This window comes from Balaenoptera physalus, assembly GCF_965194825.1.
Source record: "Balaenoptera physalus genome assembly, chromosome: 20".
In the NCBI taxonomy this organism is placed as follows: Eukaryota; Metazoa; Chordata; class Mammalia; order Artiodactyla; family Balaenopteridae; genus Balaenoptera; species Balaenoptera physalus.
In genome coordinates this window covers 14,981,515-15,005,105 of record NC_138901.1, presented here as the reverse complement: position 1 = coordinate 15,005,105, position 23,591 = coordinate 14,981,515, and the positions used below count along the sequence as shown (strand labels likewise).

General features: G+C 42.0%; 1 protein-coding gene across 17 annotated transcripts in view; it reads right to left on the bottom strand.

Moving 5' to 3' along the window:
* Positions 1–23,377, bottom strand: part of STRADA (STE20 related adaptor alpha) — a 29,240-nt gene extending 5,863 nt beyond the window's left edge. Inside the window, exons 1-9 of one of the 17 annotated variants that reach the window (XM_082443152.1) lie at positions 22,956–23,358; positions 17,998–18,120; positions 14,879–14,958; positions 12,107–12,164; positions 9,829–9,857; positions 3,179–3,281; positions 2,657–2,778; positions 742–850; positions 513–636 (exon numbers count right to left, since the gene is read on the bottom strand). In XM_082443152.1, coding sequence (XP_082299278.1) covers positions 513–636; positions 742–850; positions 2,657–2,778; positions 3,179–3,281; positions 9,829–9,857; positions 12,107–12,164; positions 14,879–14,914 — 581 coding nt within the window. In that variant the 5' untranslated portion in view covers positions 14,915–14,958; positions 17,998–18,120; positions 22,956–23,358. Of the gene's footprint in view, positions 1–512; positions 637–741; positions 851–2,656; positions 2,779–3,178; positions 3,282–8,832; positions 8,856–9,828; positions 9,858–12,106; positions 12,165–14,878; positions 14,965–17,997; positions 18,121–22,955 lie in introns of those variants that run through there. The other 16 variants (XM_082443155.1, XM_082443153.1, XM_082443156.1 and 13 more) reach the window with 16 other exon arrangements.
* Positions 23,378–23,591: the final 214 nt, after the last annotated feature.

Genomic DNA, 23,591 nt, shown 5'->3' with positions numbered 1-23,591 from the left:
TTTAGAAGTTATGGTATGCCTCAGGTCACGAAAATATTTCCTCGCATTTCCTTCTATCTAAGTCTATAGTTTCCATGTAGGCCTTTAATCAATCTGAAGTGCTCCTTTGTATGTGGAGTTAGGTAGGGGTCCTAGTTTTATTGTCTTCCCTACCACAAGCCGCTTTTCTGGACACCGTCTGTGAAGCAATCCGTCTCCTCCCGAGCCTCCCAGCACAGGGCGGACTCCAGAGCACACCCCAGTATGGGTCCTCCAAGGAAGAAGAGGGTGGGGTGCAGAGGCCCACGTCAGGTGTTCCCCTCATACAATACTCAGCACCAAGCTGCTTGGTAAAGAGAAAGTCAGTAGCTTTAGCACTGACAGGGCAAATGTTCTGCCCTCCCAGCAGAGGCGAGGGCAGGATTCGACCCTTGATTTAAACTCTGGCTTCACTAACTTCAGTCAACCTTTACTTGAGGGCTCATGGGCCCAGATACCACTCTTATAAAGGGTTAATAGGCCCAAGAAAGCACCTGTGCACGTATCCCATGTGGTGGATGTAGTCCAGGGCCTTCAGCACCCCCTGCAGTATGTAAGCAATCGCCAGCTCATTCATGCCGTCCGTGAAGTGTGTGCAGATGAGGTCCTTTGCAGAGCCTGAGGAAGAGGATCGTGGGGACAGAGAAAAGGGTGACAGCACATGAGCAAGCTGACAGCAGAGTTCTTAGAACCCATCTCTGCCAGGACCCCGTTCCCACTCACCGTATGCCATGAACGAGGTGACAACCCACAGCTCATTGTCTGCAATAAAGGTGGCTCGATATGGCAGGATATTGGGATGGCTGAAGAGCTTAGAGACATGGAGCTCCCCCTGAAAGCAATGGTGAGCTGCAGTCAGAACCAAGGGGCACCGAGGAGGACGCTCAACATGAAGGTGGCAGCATGAATAATACGGGGACCTAGGCCTCCCTGGGCGCCCTGCTCAGAGTCCTGGGAGCAGCCCGAGCAGGTGCCCCTAGAATGAGAGGAACCAGGGAAGCCAGCCCTGCTTCGCCAGCTTCTGCCTAACTTGGGCTCTGCCAGCCGATCCTAAAGCACCTCGAGAAACCATTCCCTGCCAACAGGGAAACTGCTAACAACACAGCAGAGGGCCACAGTGCACCACCTGGGAGGCCATGAAAACAAACCGCCTACTGCAGACTTAGGAAGTTAGAAGCTTAGCTCAACCTCAAGGGCCAAGGCACAGAACTCCTCTTTAAGGTAAGAAAACAAGGACTTCCCTGGTGGCGCAGTGGTTAAGAATCCGCCTGCCAATGCAGGGGACACTGATTCAATCCCTGGTCCAGGAAGATCCCACATGCCGCGGAGCAACTAAGCCCGCGCGCCACAACTACTGAGACTGAGCTCTAGAGCCCGCGAGCCACAACTACTGAGCCTGCACTCTAGAGCCCGCGAACCACAACTACTGAAGCCTGCACGCCTAGAGCCCGTGCTCCGCAACAAGACAAGAAACCACAATGAGAAGCCCGCGCACCGCAATGAAGAATAGACCCCGCTTGCCGCAACTAGAGAAAGCCCGTGCGCAGCAACGAAGACCCAGTAAAATTTTAAAAATTAAAAAAAAAGATAAAACAAAAAAGTGTTTTCCTATTATAAAGGAAAATGTTGTTAGCAATAGAAACAAGGAAAGAAAGCATTAAAGAACAAACAACAACTACTAAACATTAGAATAGATTTCTCCAGCGACCTCAGGTTGAGAGCTCCCTTCCTCAGAAGCAGCTATGGAAAGTGTAAGACCGATGGAATTTTAAAATAAATTTGGACAAAAGATGTGAACAAAAATTTGGACAAAAGAACTGCAGCAACTCCAGCGTCCTGGCCTCTGGGAAATGAGCCAAGGTCAAATAGGCAGCACCTTCTACCTTTCCACGGCTCTACAGGATAAAGAAAAGAATCACAAAGCTCAATATGCTCTAGAACAAACTCAGATATGCTTTTTCCCAAATAACTGAGCTGGGACTGACATTCTGTTCCATCCTCAGACCCAAAAACTACTCTGAACACATGAACTGGTACTGAGGCACTGTCAGATAAGCGTGAATTCAGAAAAACATTGTAATTGAAGAAGGGGGATGGGCTGCAGCCAACTGTACTGAAAATACACTGAGCCAGGCCCTAAATCTAGGGAGTTCCCAGGGCAAGCCTTCATCCCCAGGCACTTACTAGACCTAGAGCGTCTCCCAGTTTAAAAACAGGGCAGCTACCTGCTTCTCCAGAAGAAAGGAACCTCAGGCAAGCAGGACACTAAGAGTCGGAAGACGGCCGCCGCTTCCCCGCACCTGGAAAGAGACTGTCTGGGTGTGAAGCCTGCCTCTGCCACTTACTAGTGTGTGCGACCAGGGGCGAGTTACTTAGCCTCTCTGAATAATAAATACATGAATAAATGAGTCACAGGAGGATTTGGTGAAGAAGAGGGGAATATAAATTGGGCTGAGCAGTGTTATAGAACCCTTAATGCCAAATGCCCAAGATTCTTCACCAAGAGCTTCCGTAACTTCTTGGCTTGGTCTACCTTCGTTTCCTGCCAGCTATTTCAGATGACAGATGTAAAGATGCCTTGTGATTACTACTGGAACTAAGAGCCCTCCCTCCAAGTGTCACATTCACGTTTGATTACCTGCAAGAATGTCACCATCTCATTGGAACAAGCTTCTAGGTTAATCCTTCGTACTGTCACATACTCTCCCGCTGGTTTGTACCTTGCTAGGTTCACTGTCATCAGGTCCTCAAATCCTTTGCCTAAAAGAAAAGAGAAATGCCATAAACAGGGAGAAGAGCAACACAGGTTTTCATCTTCCTTAAAGAGACTTGATTTTAAAAGAAAATTCAAGTTAAGACTTTCATTTCTCTTATTTCTTGATTTTTCTTCCATCAGTTCCTTCTCAGCCAACTATTCTAAGTGACTATGGCCCAGGACACCAGAAGTGTACAGCCCAAAAGAAAAAATTGAAAAGAGCTTCTCTCCTGGAAACATGGTCTCTTCCCCAACACTTGGAAGAAGAAAACCATAGAAGAACCGCAAAAGCCAGTTTTGTCTCCACGAATCCCGCTACCTGGCTGACAGCTTCTGGCACACATTCATCTGAGGACGCTGAGAAGGCTGCCATGGTCCCCTGGAGCATGACAGTCGTGACATTACCTATAACGGTGAGCAGCTCATAACACCCTCCCTCCGGCAGAAAGCTACTCATGATCTCCTGTTTAGAGAAGGATGCTATCGACTCTGTGCTCGCCTCATTGGTCTAAAGAAAAAGAAAAACAGGTTAGTAAGGGAAACTTGGGGACGGGATGAGAGTTGGGAGATGGTAATTCAGACCCACAAGGAGACTGGCATGTAAACAAACATACAAATTCTGACCCTGGAGCAAAGAAACAGTTCCAGCACTATTTGATGAGAAATATAAAGTAAAACATCAGCTGTTCAATGCAGTAACTGGCACTAATATCAGAGTAAGTGTGAGCGCTATCTACAAATGGGGGTGGGGACGAGGGCCAGTTCTAGTCAACAGTTGATTTGCCTGTCCTTCCCAACAGCTGGCTCATTTGCTAAAAACTATGAAATTCTTACTTGGGAAAGGATGTCTGGAGAAAGGCACATTTAGAAAAGAGAAGGGGAATGGAGAGGTGGGGTTTCTCTTGAATTTCCTGCTGCATTAGGGTCCTTTTTTTTGGCTGCGTTGGGTATTTGTTGCTGCGTGTGGGCTTTCTCTAGTTGTGTTGGGCTGGGGCTACTCTTCCATGCCGTGCGCAGGCTTCTCATTGCGGCGGCTTCTCTTTTTGCAGAGCATGGGCTCTAGGCTTATGGGCTTCAGTAGTTGTGGCACGCAGGCTCAGTAGTTGTGGCGCATGGGCTTAGTTGCTCCACAGCATGTGGGATCTTCCCGGACCAGGGCTCGAACCCGTGTCCCCTGCATTGGCAGGCGGATTCTTAACCACTGAGCCACCAGGGAAGTCCCTAGGGTCCTATTTTTAAGGTCCTGACTAAAAAATCCCAAAGATCAAATGCTGAATCTTGCTATAGGCAAAATGTGGCCATAAGAGGCCCCCTTGTTAGCAAACCAAGAGGCCAGACCAATCATTCCCTGACATTTCCAAGTGAAGCCAGAAAACAGCTAACACACTGGGCTGCAGGCAGGGAACAGAGCTGTCAGGTCTCAGCCATCACCCCAGGCAGCAGAAGTGACCTGCTCCCTCGTCCCTGTGCACTCAGGCTGCAAACGAAGCTGGATCCCAGCCATTTAGGATGTGGGTGTCACATGTGAGGTCCTGATGGAAAAGTGCCCAGCAAAATACATGGCAGGCCAACGGCTCTTCCTTCAGTTTAATAGGTTCAGTTTCCTTCTTCCAAACCTAAATTTATTTGTATGATTTAGGGACTGTGAGTATTTTTCTTTCTTTTGGATCCTCTTTCTTGAGATGTATGTCTAACTGAAACAAAGAGCCTTAGGCCAGCTCACATTTCATATGCTGCGTTCATAAACCTGCCCTCTGATCAGGAAAAGGTCTTTGAATACACGAAGGCTGTTGGCTCAGCACGAGACAGAAAAGTGTTGGAGTCGAGAATATTCTGACGTGGTGGTATCACCTTGGGGTCGGGGGGGTGCCTGATGTTTGAAACACATGTGGTTTCAAAACAACTGATGCTGCCAATGACGAAAGAAACCAAATGGGGTTTTACTTCCAGCACCACTTAACATTAAGAGGAACCCAGTCAAGCAGAATTGAGCCCTGTTAGCAAATCACAGTTCTAATTTAATCAACTTTATATTTCTAAGATTCACCTATATTGTTGTATTTAGCCATATTGTATAATACTCATCTTGTGAACATACCTCAATTTATCCTTCCAATGCTGATGGGCTTTTGCGGTTACTTTTCATTCTGCTATTATGAACTGTGCTACTAAAAACACACTTGAATGTGTTTCTTGACTCATATATGCAGGAGTTACGCTAAAGCTTATACCTAGGAGTGGAACTGGAGGTCACAGAGTATATGAACATTCGACTTTAGAAGAAAATGCCAAACTGTTTTCCAAAATGGTTGTATCAATTTACATTCCCGCCAGCAATACATGTATGTTCTTGTTGATCCATCTTTTCCCCAACACTTGGTATATTCAGCCTTCATTTTTGCCAGTCTCATTGTGGGTTTGACTTACATTTCCGAGTGCGAATGAAGTCGAGCATCTTTTCATGTATTTATTGGCTATGTGGGTTTTCTCCAGAGTGAAAATGCCTTTTCTGTCTCTTGTCCATTTTTCTACCTAGTTGTTTTAATGCAGGATTTCCCCAAAGTAGGCCCCATGGAACATTGACCTGCCAGTTAATGCATGAAAAAAGTTTACACGTCCAATTAAGTTACAAAATGCAGCGCACTCTTTTCTCATGGACAATCACAAGGGGTACTCCCATATTAAGGGCTTTGAGAAGTTCTGTAATTTGACAAAGTTTAACTTTGTTTAACCTAACATTTCCAAAAGATACCTGTCCAGAGAAGTCTTTTGTGCCTAACATCTGTTAAATTTGGGGGAAGATAATTTGGGAAAGGCTATTTTAAGTAAAACATATGGTATAATGTGAAGACTCTAGGCTTAGGGGCCAGGGATAGGCAGAACTTGAACTCAGTCTATCACTTGCTCTGTGACCCTGGGCAGGTCCCTCTAAGCCCTGAGATCTTCATCATCTCATCAGTGGAACAATTCCCACTTCATAGGGTTGTTGTGACAATGAAATGAGATAAAATATGTAAAGAGCTTAGCGCTACTTGGTGTATCACAGGTATTCAGTAAATACGAATTCTATTCTTCCCCTCTCTCTTTTGCTGTCTACTTTTTGGTCACTCTCCTGTTCAAAGAAGATGGAACAGAGAAAATGGAGAAAACAGAGACTCCTAAATAGAGCTTGATCGATAGTTAAAGTTGGTTTGATTTTGTTTTTTACAGGCTTCTGTGTTTCCAAATGCTCTGAAAACAGATTCTAAGATGACTTCATAGCCACTGTAGCTTCTTGAAACTATCTTGTCTTCAAAACAAGATACTGGTGCCACGCCCGTGCCTCACACAGGTGAGAGGGATACAGACAATCAAGGAACGAAACGGAGCAGAGATTTTGTAACAGGGAGGAGCCAAACCTGACTACATGTTGGATCTGTTTCTTTTACTTTAACCTTTGCTTCCATTGCTTTTGTTCACTAAAGGATACTGTCTATACACAATGGCCCGCCTCAGGGAACCCTGCCCCTCTGCCTGAATGTTCACTCAAAGTGCCTTTGTTCAGGGAAGCATCCTGACCCTGTGCACCTGCGGACGGCTGCGAGAAAGAAGAAATGAACACATCCCCTCCCCGAGGCTGGCCATCCCAGGGCATATTTGCAAAAGTTATGGCCTTTTTACTTTACTTCCTCATCGCCTCCCCGCTGCTCTGTTCTATAAAAGAAACTGGCACCCAAACTCCGATAAGATGGTTTTTCTGGAGACGCCAGTCTGCCATCTTTTCGGTCTGCCGGCTTTCCAAATAAAGTCATCTCCCTTGCCTCAACACCTCGTCTCCCGATTTATTGACCTGTTGTGCGGCGAGCAGAGCAAGCTTGGACTCGGTAACAATTTGAGCAAAAAGCCTAAACCAAGAGCTCCGAAATGGCGACTCCCCAGCTGTTGAGAATTTCGCCGCAGGCTAAGCTAACTTTGGAGAGTCCTATCTTAACCTTATACCTCTAACCCGCTGCACATACTCTTGCTCTGCTTTGCTGTGTTCTCAAGTATCGACCTGCCCTCAATAAAATCAGTGTCACCAGTTAACACAAAACTCAGGGGGTTGCTTTCAGACCCCACACCCGCTACTCTGGCCTGTGAGGATCCACAGGATCCGGCCGCTGCCCTCTTCCAGGACTTCACCCCACACAGGGCTGCCCTGACTCACTGCACCTGACCCACGCGAACCGGCAGTCTTGGCAAACTCGCACCGGCTGTCCCTTTGTTTGGAACCCTCCTACCCCACCACTTTCTCATCGCTGCTCCGCCTCGTCATTGAGGTCTCAACTTAAATGTCACCTATTCATTGAAGACTCTGTCCCGCCAAGTAAAGTAGCTCCCAGTCACTTTATTATGTCATGTTGCTTTATTTTCTTCGCTGTGATCACTGTGATTTTCTTCATAGTGATCACTGCAGGTTATTTTGTCTATTGCCTGTCTTCTCTACTAGAATGCAAGCTCTGTCGGGGCAGGGCCTGTCTGTCTTCTTCACTGATGTATTCCCCAGTGCCTACAACAGTGCTGGCATCGACTTAAAAAGTAATCATTTAAGCAACGTTTGAACTCAGGAGGTTTTCTGCCCATGACCTTGTTATTCCCATGGGCTGAAGAGGAGAGCAAACGTACCAGTCGGTTCCACTGGAGACAGTTCAACATGCTGACTTATACTGCAAATGCCAGCCCTCCTACAACACATTCCCTAGCTCCCCTGTTACCAGGGGAACTTCACAGATCAGAATCTGACACCTGCATGTGAGAAAGTACTGCATTTTTTAGCAGGTAACAATATGGCCCCAATGAGAACAAACCTAGAACGACTTTGTATTTGAAGGTCTCTCCTCTGATCTCTAGGCAAACTCCTTATGTTTCTCTAATTTGAAAAAAAAAAAAGGACTATGAGGGACAGCTGAGACCTGAGATTTTTAAAAATTCTTTTATATGCACTTTAAATAACTCCCTTTGGATAAACTACATACAGGATACTTTTTTCTTAAAATTACCTATCTCCCTTTTCCTTGCCAGGAGCGCACGTAAGACATACTACCTACCAGGCTACACACTAAAGCCACACTTTTGTTGAGCCTAGGTGAGAAATGATTCATCAAACTACTGATATGATTAGTTCGTAACCTGACAATATTTCTACTGTCTTTGTTGACTATGGAAAACTACTTCAAAGTGTTAGTTTTAGAAAATGAAATTCTTTAGGTAATTGGGAATATGAGTTCCTTGGGCAATCCAGAATCGCATGAAATGAACTAGTCTGGTTGTTGCTGTGACCCCCTCTACCATTCTGTCCCCAACTCCCTGGAAATGACCCTAAAATGGATGCTTTCTACTTTGTGGATGTTCTATAGTCTGAACTCAGACAGAAGGCGACCTTTATTCAGGAAAACAAACAAACAAAGGCAGTATTTTGAAAGGAAGAGATTTGGTCTGGTTTTACCACAAGAAAGGCAGGTTAGTCCATTATACTGCTTCAGATTTAGAAAAGGTCAAAACTCAGATGAAAAGGAGATATTTAGCCCATTCTCTTTAAACATAGCATGGCATAGTTTTATTAGTATAATGTATAACCTCAAATTGCCTAGAGAAAGAAACTAGTTCTATCAAAGTCTTTTCTTAGTTCCCCCACCATGAAAAGCACTTTGTTCATTTTGAAGCATTTGAAAAATACATAAGCTACTGCTATCCGGAAATGACCATAAAATGATAACTTTGTTTAAAGAGCATAAAACAAAATACAATAAAGCACACAAACACAATATTTATGAAATGTCCAACAAATAAGTACATTCAACCTCCCAAAGGTTTCACACAGGATAACTTTTGGTATAACATCAGCAGCTGTGAAAATATAAGAACTATATGTAATTGGCACTGTACTCTGGAAAAATACCCAACTGATCCTATAGGGCACGTGTTTGGTCTCCTGACTGGAAAATATTGGGATGTGATAGTGAAGTGCTCTTGGCCAGTAAAGCGCAGCCAAGCTTTACTCAGAAAGAAATTCCTAGTCAGTAGCATTACCCTTCACTCACCTTGGAGCTGCCTGCAAAAGGCACAAAGGTCTGTTATCTGCAAAGAGGAAGAAGTGTATGGAGAAAAGGGCTCTTATCCTCTCTGTATAGGACACTGATTCACAGTATCAAAAGCAGCTTGGGCCTGCCCTGGTGGGGCGCAGTGGTTAAGAATCCTCCTGCCAATGCAGGGGACGCGGGTTCAAGCCCTGGTCCGGGAAGAGCCCACATGCCGCAGAGCAACTAAGCCCCAGCGCCGCAACTACTGAGCATGCGCTCTACAGCCTGCAAGCCAGAACTACTGAGCCCGCATGCCACAACTACCGAAGCCCCCGCGCCCTAGAGCCCGGGCTCCGCAACAAGAGAAGCCACCGCTTGCCCCAACTAGAGAAAGCCCGCGCGCAGCAACGAAGACCCAAGGCAGCCAAAAATAAAAAAATAAATAAACAAATTAAAAAAAAAAAAGCAGCTTGGTACGCTGCTGTTATTTCCACTGGTAAAATAAACTAGAAGAGTAAGAAGCAGGGCAAGAGTCTTGAAACTTCTGCCAAAAAAAAAATACATTTTCTGTTTTGTACTTTAAAACCTGGGGTTTTGTTTTTAAAGTAGATTTGACGTCCTGCCTTATAATCTAGACAGAGATCTATATTATCTCTGTGGACTGAAATCTAGACTAAGGATGGGAAATCTAGTACTACTAGCCACTGAAAGATAACCACATGTTAGTGTTGAAACTGTCCCGTTTAGTTTTTGGAGGGGGTGGCAGGTCAATGGTAGGGCTACAAAGGAGAGGAGAGAGAAAAAGTGCCTGAGAGTTTTTCAGTTTTCAAAGTACACATCAGAATCTCTCTAGGGTGAAACCTAAGTCCCCACAAGTGGAAGAATTATACCACGTATAAAACTCAATGACAGATGAGCAGAAACATAAAATGATAAGCCAACCAAAAAAACATACAACATTCCACAAGTCACCTCCATGCAACAAGCCACAGTACTAGAGCCTGGAAAATCACTTACTTTTCTCCGAGTGTCACCCGGAAGCTGCTCTGGAGTGGAGAGATTGAGTGTCGGCATTTTGGGTTTTGGAAGAAGACACACCCACATTCAGAACAGCAATTACTGCACTTAGGACTGCATTTATTCATGGAAACCACTTAAGAATCATTACAGCAAAAAGTGCCTGCAGTGCTACATATAAACACACACACACACACACACACACACACACACACACACACACACACACACCCAGAGATCCACAGTAAAAATGCTGCAGATAGATGGAGTTTTAAACATGAATCTATGGCTCTTCAAAACTTGGCAAGGCTCTTATTCTACAGGTATTCTTTACTGAGTACAACTCAACTGCTATAGTTCTGGTCATACATTACTTTCCATCAGCACACAATGTTACTTTCAATAGGCTAGTTTCAGAGTCTTATACTGTGAACAAAAAATTCGTTATAAAATTATATACATAGTTGGCTATTTCCCAGGGAGTTCAGGGACTAGATAACAGGTTTGCCATAAAAAAGACAAAAAAGTTTTAATACAGTAACATGTGTTTGTGGGACCATTACCCAATTTGATTCTCCAGTCATACGTTCTATTCTAAACGAAAATAAAGCAAGGGCTTTTTGGCCCTCTGCTACTCCTGATGAATATGAATAAAGCAAAGGACAACTTAAATGACTTTCTGCTCCAAAATAAGACAAATTCTGTATCTGTGTTTTTTATTTTCTCTATTCTGAAAAGTGATCAAAGTAAAGATTTTAACTGTAGAGTATTGGAATGATTACACATCTCCAAATATCTTAAATTATATTGCTAGATATCGGGTGCAGAGTAAATTAGCCTCAATTTATCAAAATAAGATTTGTGTGTGTGTGCCATGGACATCAGTTTTCTGGTATACAAATGGCAGGAGCGGTTGCTTAAGAGGGGCTTCTTACAAGTCAAAGATAAGAAGCCAGGGGAATAGGTAAAAGAAAATCAAACCAAGGCTCCTTAGAGCAGAAGGCAAATTCCAGGCTGTATCACCTTGGTAACATACGCTTCATTAAGTTGTAAACAATATACAGAACAATCTCTTCATCCTCCTCAGATCAGAGACAAGGGAATTATCAAAAGACATCCAGAGATCCTACACTCAAGACACTGAAACCAAAATCCATTAATCTAATTCACATAACTGGAATATTTTTAGCTAATTAATGTAAACTGGACTTTCAACTCAATTTTCCATCAATGCCAATGTTTACTTTTAAACCACTGTATTCCCATTAATGATGGGGAAAAAAATGAGAACAGCACCAGAACACAGTATTCTTGTTCCATTAGCCTTTCCTTTACTGTGCAGATTATTTTTATTCTTTATAACCAAAACAAAAATAACTCATCATTTTTCTAAACTCTCATTTGTCTTCTATAAAACCCTTTGACAAAGTTCATGAATAATTCAACTCCAGAAGTTCTTTGAGTGGCAGTAGGGAAAATAAATTATTAGGTGCCACCTAGTAACTAACAAGTTTGAGTTTTCAATTACTCAAGCCTCTCGAGGTAGCTTGGATCAGTGAACCAACATACTCTATCTGATAACCCATTTCTTTAGCTATAGGAGCTGAAGAGAGTATCATGGTGTATAGATAAAAAGAAAGGGGCTTTACTACTATTATTTTTATAGAAAAAGAATTTTCCTTGCCTTAAGATCACAGTTCCCAAAACAGCTCAACTGGAAAATAGCCAAAGGGGAGTGCCTGGATTTGTTAAACCTCAAAATTGCAAACCTACTTTACTTTTGAATCAACATCTAGATTTTACAACAGGAAGTTAGTATTTTTGTCCTGACAGATTTTTTTTTCTCTAGTCTCTAAGTCTCATGAAAAGATGAGTCAACTAGATTGATCAGAAAAACCATGACTTTTATATCACTGCTACCTTTGTCCTGACTATAATTTTATTTTTTAAATCTTCAAGGCTAGAGACTTTTAAATACCTACTTCTTTTCCTTTAAGAATATGTATTTCATAGACAAATACTTAGAAGAAACACGTGTGCTTTTAAGTAAATACTGGCTTTCTAACAATCAAGACAGGCCAAGGACAACTGCCAGATTAGTCCTCAAATTTTGGAGAAAGCATGGATTCAAAAAGGAGCCAAGTAAATATAACAGCTGCAGCCAAACAAATATAACAACTTGCCCTTAAATTGCTAATTTCTAGAAAATTGATTTAATCAACAAAAAAGGCAGCGATATTTATCCTGAAGTGATGGCTAAATGCCATACTGTACTTACCTCCAAATAGTTCCAAATCTCTTAAGCCCTCAACAATGAACTTTTCCGAGACCCACCGCTAAAGAGGAAAACCCCAAAGAGAATTAGTATTTCTTCCAAGCCACAAAAAATTAGCTATCAGCCATTAGATAGACAGACAAAAAGACAACTACAAAAAGCCAATCATGCAGTACAGTTAAGCTACATTTCTATGGAAAAGTTCTGAAAAGAATCTTGGATTTAAATCAACTGCAAACAATAGATTAATTCCTTTCTGCATTCTTCTTTGCCTAATTTGATGACAAATTCTTAAATCTGACAGATGAGAAACAAGTAGTACTGGCCCTAATAATGAAGAATGCTTTTGTCCTTCCTATATATAAAACTGCCTTTTGGTTCCATCTTACTCATTCCATGACTGTCTATTACAGATGCTTTGGATCATTAATGCCAATTTGAAAAATACTGGAATTCACACACAGAAAATAGGGATGAAACAGTTTTTCACAAACCTCTATTAGTTTGTAAAAGGAAATAGCAAACTGCATATTCTTTCATCCACTAGGATTTCTAAAGACATCACCAACATTTACATTTTCTACCAAGTTTACAGGACCAAACTAGCATGACTAATCTATGGTTCACTTTACTGGACTATTTCAAACAAGTATTGGATTTCCATCATACTGATCAGCGGTCTGGTTTCACCTGAATCAGGTTAGGTTGAAATAGAAAAGAAGCTCATACATAAAAGCAATGGGATCAAGGTTATATTTCACTCAAGGGCTGGTATTAAACCTTGGCTTAGGGGTATTCTTTCCACTGGGTAGAATTCAGGCTAAGGAGGGATTCTGTTTTGTTTCTCTTAATTAATAGTGAGGTTTACTCTTTCCAATATAAATTATTCTTACCGCATAAACATAAGAAAAAGGAAGATTAAGGAACATTCAGAAATAAGTTGCATAATATGGACTATGAATTGAAACTGTAACATCATTCTCTATATCAATTTTTTCCAAATTAAAAAAAGAACACTGTAAATTAAAAAAAATTGATATAAAAAATTTATATTCACTGGAACACAAAATATAATTTACACCTTAATATTTAAAGAAAGTGGTATATTAAGGGAGTTCCCTGGTGGCCTAGTGGTTAGGATTCCAGGCTTTCACTGCTGTGGCCCGGGTTCAGTCCCTGGTTGGGGGAACTGAGATCCCACAAGCTGTGTGGCCAAAAGAGAAAAAAAAGAAAAAAAAAAGAAAGTGGTATATTCCCAATGTCTCATAGTACACATACAGTGTTACAGAATTTTAAAATAATTACTACAGCAGTTAGAAATTAAGTACTTGATAATAAACAAGACAGTCTTTCAGGAAATCATTTAGGAAGCTTGTAAAGAAGCTAAACCCAGTATTTGTTCTTGAGGTCATTTTAGCTAGTGAAGTTCTCAGGTGTAATAAAATTTTTCAAAAAGCCTTCAATTAAAACCTATGATGGGAGTTCCCTGGTGGTCCAGTGGTTAGGACTCTGTGCCTTCACTGCCAAGGGCCCGGGTTCAAAAAAGTTTTCCAATGATTACAATCTGATGCTGATTTTTTTTTAAATTAATTAATTTATTTATTTTCGGCTGCGTTGGGTCTTTGTTGCTGCACACAGGCTTTCTCTAGTTGCAGTGAACAGGGGCTACTCTTCGTTGTGGTGCGTGGGCTTCTCATTGCGGTGGCTTCTCTTTTTGCGGAGCACAGGCTCTAGGCACATGGGCTTCAGTAGTTGTGGCACACAGGCTCAGTAGTTGTGGCTCACGGGCTCTAGAGTGCAGGCTCAGTAGTTGTGGCATGAGGGCTCAGTAGTTGTGACATGAGGGCTCAGTAGTTGTGGCTCACAGGCTCTAGAGTGCAGGCTCAGTAGTTGTGGCATGCGGGCTCCGTAGTTGTGGCTCACGGGCTCCAGACCACAGACTCAGTAGCTGTGGCACACAGGCTTAGTTGCTCTGCGGCATGTGGGATCTTCCTGGACCAGGACTCGAACCCGTGTCCCCTGCACTGGCAGGTGGACTCCCCACCACTAAGCCACCAGGGAAGTCCGATGTTGATTTTTAAAACACACAAACTCACTGAAAACGCATAGGAAACAGGCAGATCATTAGTGGGTACACATCTACGCTGAAAAGGGCCAGCAACTCATTTAATGTTGAATGACTGATAATCATAAAATAAGCCACCTTGCTTCTTCTCTATCAGACAAGCTGGTGGGTATATTCTATGTCTCTGGTCAGCCTCTGCAAATTTGTTTCTTTTTTCTTTTTTTTTTTTTTATTATTTATTTTTGGCTGCGTTGGGTCTTCACTGCTGCACGCAGGCTTCTTCTAGTTGTGGCGAGTGGGGGCTACTCTTCGTTGCCGTGCACGGGCTTCTCACTGTGGTGGCTTCTCATGTTGCGGAGCACGGGCTCGAGGCGCACGGGCTTCAGTAGTTGTGGCGCACAGGCTCTGTAGTTGTGGCGCATGGGCTTAGTTGCTCCGCGGCACATGGGATCTTCCTGGACCAGGGCTCAAACCCGTGTCCCCTACATTCGCAGGCAGATTCTTAACCAATGCGTCACCAGGGAAGTCCCTGCAAGTTCTTTTCTTAGGAGTGGAGGCTGCAATAGCTGCTTTACTTTCTACATCCCTCACTTCTGTATGATTCTGAACACCACATTAAAAAAAAACCCAAAACCTCCTACAATATCTGCCAAACACACTGCTTTTCAGAAAATAAAAAATAGTAAAGCCAGAAGAAGAGAAGCACTCACCCTAATTCGCTCTGGTTTACTTACAAGAAAAGACATGAGTTCCTAACGTGTAGACCTACTTCAATTTCAAAAATTTAAACCTAAAAGGAAAATAGACACAGGTTGTTAGTCAAATCTGCTTTTATAGAAATATTTGTTGATTAACAAAAACTTACTATGAGTCTACCATTCAAAGCACTGTGCTAGACCTACAAATTTCTAGATTCTAAAGATTTGTTTAGAGAAACTTTCAGTGACAATAAACCTGGATGTACTTTGGCCAAATACATTCTGAAATACTGTAATATCTGTAAGAGAAGTTTTTTATAGGGTTTTTTTGTTTAAATTAATTTTTAAATTTCTTGTGACCCAACCCTCCACTGACCCCTCTGCAGAAGCAATTACCTTCAATTCTTTTGTCTGTTTATCCTCCTTTTTATCATCATTCTTAAATGCTGTTTATATGTCATGACTTATCCATTTTAGACATTTATCTACTAACTTCCTACCACGGTAGGTGAAGACTAAGCTCTCCTACATCGACTTCCTACACCCTACATTCCTGCCTTCATTCTCCCAACATAGTTCTGACATAAATTTTGGTTAATAGTCCAAATTTACATTACTAGGACTATGCAAACATGGTTCTTCGCTGAGGCAAATAGAGATGACCACGTCTTCTTTCCCATACACTCATTTCTTCCCCCTAGAGTTAATAATTGCCTCATTTTTTCATTTGCTTGTTTTTCCATGTAGCTATTAACTTTTCCAAATACTTCAACATTTCTGCTATTAGTCTCATCAGTGTGTTTTTCCATACACTCAAACTCATCCATTCCAATTTTCCCCTGGAGACGGCCTTCCAGAGGCCCTCCAGCCTGCTGCAATCTGGACGAGCTGCTTAGTCAGTTGCACTTAGTCAGCCTTTATAGTGTGAAGATTTGGGGCTTCCAATTCTGGGGAATATTATTTCTTTGACAAGAAATAGGAACAGAAACTCTAATAGTTAAAGGTGTACTTCTAGAATTAGCCCTCAATTTTGTATTTATTTCACTCATACTTTACAACTCTCTGCTTTCTAGGAGACTTCTTCAAACTTTATTTTCCAACCTTTCTACTAAGTTTTACATTTTTGTTACCCATTTCCAAGAGCTTTTGCCATTTCTCAAATGTATCTTTTTTCATATCATCCTGATCTTATTTTATGTTTTCTATTTATAGTTAAGAATTTATATCTAGAATGGCTAAAAGCATAATACATCATGACCGAGTGGGGTTTACTTCAGGAATAAAAGATTGTTTTAACATTTAAAAATGAATTAATGTACACAAAACTGTCTTTGTTTGAAGTTGTTTGCAAATAAAGAACAACCAATTTTAAGGAATTTTAAAAAATGAATTGATGTCATTTTACCTTATTAACTGAGTAAGCAAGTAAAAATAAAATTATTTCAATAGATGGAGAAAAAGCATCTAACAAAATTCAACACTAACCCACAAGTTTAAAAAAAAAGAAACTCTTAGTCAATTAGGAATAGTCAACTAGGAATAGAATAGAAATAGAATTTACCAAGTCAACTTGCTAAAAGATATGTATAAAAAGTTTTGGGGGGGTGGGGATGGTGGTGTGCTGAATTGGGCGATTGGGATTGACATGTATACACTGATGTGTATAAAATTGATGACTAATAAGAACCTGCTGTATAAAAAAAATAAATAAAATTAAATTAAAAAATTAAAAAAAAATTTATAGCTAACATCTATTAACAGTAAAAAGAATGAATGAGTTTCTTCTAAGGACAGAAGGAAAGCAAGAATGTTCTTATCACTGCTATTCATCATTGTACTAGTGGTCTTGGCCAATGCAAAAAGGCAAGAAGAAATAAAAGGCATATAGATTGGAAAAGATGTAAAATTCTTTACGATTTTCTATGTAGACATGATTGTATACATAGAAAACTGTAAGTATTCTATAAAAAAATCATTATACTTAAAATGAATTTAGAAAGAAGGTCAATTATAAAATGCAATTGTATTTCTATATACTAGCAATGACAAAGTAGGAAATGAAATTTAAAAAACAATACCATCAATAATACCTACAAAACCATAAAATAATTAGGAATATTTTAATAAATTATGGATAAGACCTGTACGTTTAAAATTATAAAACACTGATAAGAGGGATTAAAGATGATCTAGATAAGAGGTGTGCACCATGTTCATAGATTGGAAGACTCTATATCATTAAGATGTTAATTCTCTCCAAACTGATCTACAGATTCAGTGCAATGCTAATCAAAATTCCAGCAAACTCTTAAAAGAAATTGATAAGCTGAGTCTAAGGTTTACATGGAAATACAAGAGACCTAAAATAGCCAAAACAGTTTTGAAAAGGAAAGTTATGACTTACATTACCTGACTTCCAGACTTACTTTATTGCTATAGTAATCAAGACAGTGTACTTCGGTCTAAGGATAGACAAATGGATCAGTGGAATAGAACAGAGAATCCAGAAATAGACCCATGCATATATGGTCAATTAATTTTCAAAAGGATGGCCAAAGTAATTTCATGGGGAAAGATAGTCTGGATACAACTTGATATCTATTTAGAAAAAATGAACATTGACCCTTACCTTATATCATACACAAAAATTAACTTGAAATGGATCATAGAACTAAAGAGAAAGTTAAAACTACTAAAGAAAACAGAGGAGAAAATCTTCATGATCTTGGGGTAAGTAGAGATTCAAAAAAAGAACATCAAGAGCATGAAATATAAAACAAAAATATGATAAATTGATCTTTATCAAAATTAAAAATGTCTGCCTTTGAAAGACACCACTAAGAAAATGAAAAGATTAGGAGAAAACATATTGTGTGTGCATGTATATGTGTGTGAGTGTGTGTGTCTACAAAGGACTTTATATACAGAATATATAAAGAATTTCTATACTCAATAATAAGACAACTCAGCTTAAACAATGGGCAACAGATCTGAACAGAAGATATATGAGTGGCCACTAAGCACATGAAATGATGTTCAACATCACTTGTCATCAGGGAAATGTACATAAACCAACAATGAGATACCACTAAACACCCACCAAAATGGCTAAACATAAAGACTGACAATACCAAGTGTTGATATCAACCAACTGGAACTCCCATACGTTGCTGGTGGGAATGCAAACACATATGGCCACGCTGGAAAATGGTTTAGCAGCTTCTTATGACCCAATAATTCTGCTCCTAGGTAATCTACTCAAGAGAAATGAAAACATATTTTCTCATAAACTCGTACATGAATGCTCGTAAAAGCATTATTCACAAGAGCCCCAAACTGGAAACAATCCAAACATCTACCAACTGGTAAATGGATTTTAAAAATGTGGTACATACACCAATGTAATACTACTCAGCAATAAAAAGGAACAAACTACTGATATAGGCAACAATTTCATGTTAAGTGAAAGAAGTCAGACACAGACCTACATACTGTTTCCATTTACATGAAATTCTAGAAAAAGTAAAAATACAACAGAAAGCAGATCTTTTCTTTTTTATAAAGTTATTTATTTTATTTATTATTTTTGGCTGCGTTGGGTCTTCGTTGCTGCGCACAGGCTTTCTCTAGCTGTGGCGAGAGGGGCTACTCTTGGTTGCGGTGCACGGGCTTCTCATTGCGGTGACTTCTCTTGTTGCAGAGCACGGGCTCTAGGCACGCAGCCTTCAGTAGTTGTGGCACATGGGCTCAGTAGTTGTGGCTCGTGGGTTCTAGAGCACAGGCTCAGTAGTTGTGGCGCATGGGCTTAGTTGCTCCGTGGCATGTGGGATCTTCCTGGACCAGGGATTGAACCCATGTCCCCTGCACTGGCAGGCGGATTCTTAAACTCTGAGCCACCAGGGAAGTCCCAGAAAGCAGATCTTGCTTGCCCGGGACCAACAGTGAGATGAGGGACCAACTTCAAAGAGACACATGAGAACTTTTCAGGGTGATGGAAAAGTTCTGTATCTTTATTGCATGGTGGTTATGTGAGTGTATCTGTCAAAACTCAACAAACTGTACACTTAATACAGGCGTATTTGAGACTTCCTTGGTGGTCCAGTGGTTAAGACTCTGCGCTCCCAATGCAGGGGGCCCGTCGATCCCTGGTCAGGGAACTAAGATCCCACATACCGCAATTAAGCCCGCACACTGCAACTACTGAGCCCGCATGCTCTAGAGCCTGTGGGCCGCAACTAGAGAAGCCTGCACGCCACAACAAAGACCCAGCGCAGCCAAAAAAACCAAAAAAACAAAAAAAAAAGTGTATTTTGTTATAGGTGAATTACATCTGAATAAAGTTGATTTTAAAAGTAAAATGGCTAAAATAAATACTCAGAAATGCTTTTGAAGAATCTAGAAAAAAACCCTGCCACATTTCCCTTCTTTTTTTTAAGGGGGGGCTAGGGTTGTGAGGGGTTGTGGCAGTGGTACAGCAATGGGGGTGGGGACTTAGTGTGGTACACAGAATCTAAAAATCCCTAGAACTGCTTCAGAGAAATCAAAGCAATGGTTTTCAATCCAGGGGAGTGAGGAGGCCTTTCAAAATCATCTATAGATTTTTACCAAATTGCATTTATTCTCACCCCAACCCTGATCTTATAGAAGCCCCCACCCCACCATGTTGAGAATCATTTATCCTGTCATGAAATAGTAAAAATATAGATTGAATTTGGAAAAAAAAGATTATTAGAATGCACATTGTCTAATAACATTAAACACAAAGCATCATGCCAAAGAAATTTAAGAGAAAATAACATCCATATCCATCTGTAGTCTACAACAGAAAGAAAAGAGAGCATTAATGTAGATAAAGAGATGATTTTTATCCTCAGAAGGAATTATCTATGCTCTGGAAAAAACACTGGAAACAGAAATAAAGTCAATTCCAAAACACTGTATAAACAAATATAACTGCCCAATTGGAGAGACCCAAGAACTGGTTCTAGGCTGCCACTTCAACAGCTTCGCGAATGATCTGAACCACTGGTTCCCAAACCAGGATGTGTTTCAAATTAATTTGTGTTGTTAGAAAAAAATCTACGGATGCCCGCCCAAACTCCCACCTCCAAAAATTTTAATTCAGCAGGTCTGGGGAATGCAGAAGTAGAAATGGGCAACACTTTATGAAGTTCAGCAAAGGGAAAGATTACAGTTAGCTAGGTGGACCTGGATAGTTTCATTGAAGAGGTGGGGCTTGAATGTCAAACAGGACTTAAAGAAAATGGGAATTCCAAGCATACAATAGTATTAGCTGCTGATTATTTAGTGCTTACATATCCACAGGTGTATCTCCTGGTTTCTAGAATAGCGCCTAGCACAGAGTAGGCAGTCAGTAATACTGAAGGACTAACCAAATGTGCCGAGCAGTATTTCAGCACTTTGCATATACTCTCCAATTAATGTGAGGGCGGTTACAGAAGCAGAACTCCACACATATGAGAACAATTAACAGGCCTTAAGTGCATGCCAGAGCATGGATTTTATTCAGCGGGCAGTAGGAAGCCACTGTAGGTTTTGAACAGAAAGGTGACAAACACAAAACAGTGGTCTACGGTAGTGTCTCTCAAACTTTACTGTGCATGTAAATCACTTGAGGATCTTGTTAAAATGCAGATTTTGATTCAGAAGGTCTGAAGCGGGGCCTGGTAGTTCTAACAAGCTCCCATATGATGGTAATGCTGCTGATCTGTGGACCATCATATTGACATTTGAGAAGCCTTGTTCTAAGGAACATTCTAAGGAATATTAATTTGCAAAGGGATGGGAGAGGGGGAGGTGAAAATAACCCAGAAAAGGAATGCCAGTTAGAATACAATTATACTGGACCACATCTGTGGTGATAAGAGCCTGTGGCAGAGGGAATATTAAGAAATAGATGGATAGGGAGAAGGAAAAATAAAAAAATTTAGTTAGTAAGGATACCATAAGTCATCGAGCCTATCCTCCACCCTTTGGAAGAACCGCTTTTAAAAACTCCTGAATATAAGGTTATCTAGTCTCTGCTTGAAAACTTCTCATGCCAGAGACTCACTACCTAATCAGGGAACCCATTCTAACTGTGAACAACTCTGATGACTCCGACTTTTTTTTTTTTTGTGCCCAAGTAACTGGGAAAAGAGTAGCGTGTCAAAGACAAAATGGGAAAGCTCAGAGATGGAAGTTTTGGTGGAAAGATGAGTGTGAGTTTTTAGGTCATACTGAGGTTGAGAAAACAGTTATATATCCCAAGTAGAAATAGCATTCAGTTAGAGAAGTACTGAAAAGACTGATGCTTGAAAGAGGGGTTAGAAATGGCTATGTGGACTTGAAAGTTAGCAGCTAAAGCTATATGAGCGACAAAAATTCACTAAAGAAGAAAATGGTGAGAGAAAAGCAGAAAGCTGGGAAGTAAGCCTTGGGATAGGTCCTTATTTAGGACATGGAGCTTGAAAGGCAGGTAGGAAATGGAACCCAAAGGAAAAACTTTAACGATCCTGCTTCCCCTTGTGGACCACTAACACTCTCCCAATCTGTTAACTTTTACCTGTCCTTCACTACTCATCTCAGGTGTCCTGTGCTACAGGAAGTCCTCCCTGACCGCCCCACCCCACCCACGTTAGATGTCTGGCCTCTGTATTCAACGCTTATACCTACCACTCTCTTAACTGTCTATTTATCAGTTTCCTCCACTAGAATAGAGACTCTGTGAAGGCAGGGAACGCATTTCATTCACTGTTGCAGTCCCAGGGGCTACTGTGACCAACACTTAATATTGGCACTCCCGTATCTGTTAAATTAATAATGGTAAAAATAATAAAAGCAGCAGACACTTATGTGAACTTAGTATGTGCCAGGATCTGTGCCAAACGCTTCACGGAGATCAGCTCACAAGAAGTATTATAGATCCTCGTTTTACAGATCAGGAAATTAAGACTCAGAGAGGTTAAATGCCCAAAGTTACACAGGCATGGGACTTCCCTGGTGGTCCAGTGGTTAAGATTCCACACTTCCACTGCAGGTTCGATCCCTGGATGGGGAACTAAGATACCACACGCTGTGTGGTATGGCCAAAAAATAAAAAACACACAAACAAAAAAACAAAGTTACACAGGCAAGTGGTGGAGGACTGATTAGGTCTGTTCCAAAGCCTGTGCTCTAGAAACCATGAGTGATAACAGAGAAGCTTAGGGAGAAGTGTCAAGACTGTGTGTGCAAAGATATAATGACTGAAAAAGCATCACCTGATTTGACAATGAGGTTGACCAGATGCCAAGTGGTATTGAAATGAGATTCATTTACTTTGATTTAATTTTTCCTTTTTTCCCTATTTTTGTCACTGGTTTTCTAAACTTCCTCCATGTCTGCGATACAACTGTAAACACTGCGTTTGAGCCACAATACCTCTAAGAAACCTAGTTAAAGGGTGGGGGGGAGGGCAACAGATTTAACCCGTTCAGCACTAACTTATGGCTGAATAGGCTCCTGGCCTGAGGAGATTTGAAAATCAGAAAAGATTTGGTTTTTTCAACTCTCAGGGACAAGAAACAGTCTTGGGGGGGTCTCTAAAGAAAAGTATCCATCAATCAATGAAAAACTGTTTTAATGCCACAAATACATATTGGAATACGGTTCTACCCCAAGAGATACTACAATAAGAAAAGAATCAATTCGAACGGCTTTTGCTCTTTTGGGAGAAGTCAGGTTAGAATATACTAGGATATCTTAGCAGAAGGCTGGGCAGAGAAGTTAGTTCCCCATTTCCTGAAAACTTGAACAATTTTATTTAACCACACCCCTTCCCTCTCGCTCACTTCCCTACCCCCGCCCCTCATCTCCACCCCAATCTACTGTGGGCACTTAAACATTTTGGAAAACAAGACAATCAGAAGCTCTGTTTAGGCTGATTCAGGGAGTACCTGATCTCTGTCCTTACGAGGGCTTGACCCACTGCCTATCCAGCCTGGATGAGATGGGGATGAGGTGGGGGATGCGGGGAGAGGGCAGCCTAGGATATGCCTCCTCTTTGCCAGATCAGGACAAACTGCCACCTGGGCCCCAGGTTTCCCACCTGAAAATGAGAGGGGAAGAGGAGAGGCAGCAGGCGCTCGCCTCTTCCTCCCGGCAACTCTGCTCCGGTGTCTCCGGGCCAGGCCCAAGCCTATTCTGCTCTCGGGCTGCAGCCCCTCGTTGCGGGAATCGAGAAGAATTCGGGTGAAAAGGGGCCCGTAGAGGGCGAGGTGGGGCTCAGGATGGCCGCTCTGCCGCAGGCCCGTCCCCGAGGAGATGGTATCGGCGTCAGGGCAAGGAGGGACCGATCCCTGGAGCGCACCAGGCGGCCCCGCCAGCCCGGTACCTGGTCCTGGAGTTAGCAAGCAATCCCGACCCAATCTCAGCTCCGCCTCCTTGGTTTAACGCCGCGTTGCCGCCAGGCCAGTTGCCGGGAGGGAGGTACGCAACGTGCCATGCGCAGTAGAGGGACCCAGGGAGGGCTGGTAGAGAACCGCCCCGCCCCACCCCGGCCCCGCCCCGCCCCGGCCCGCCCCGCGCGGGAGAGGAAGGCCTGCCCCGGCCCTCTCGGCCAGGCAGGTGGGGAAGCTCTGCTGGGTTCCTGCCTCTCGTCTGGTGCGGCGGGCCTTCAGCAGCGGCCTCTCACAGGGCGGTTCTCCAGTGCTGAGTTACCTCATTACGCGCTGCGCATACCTGA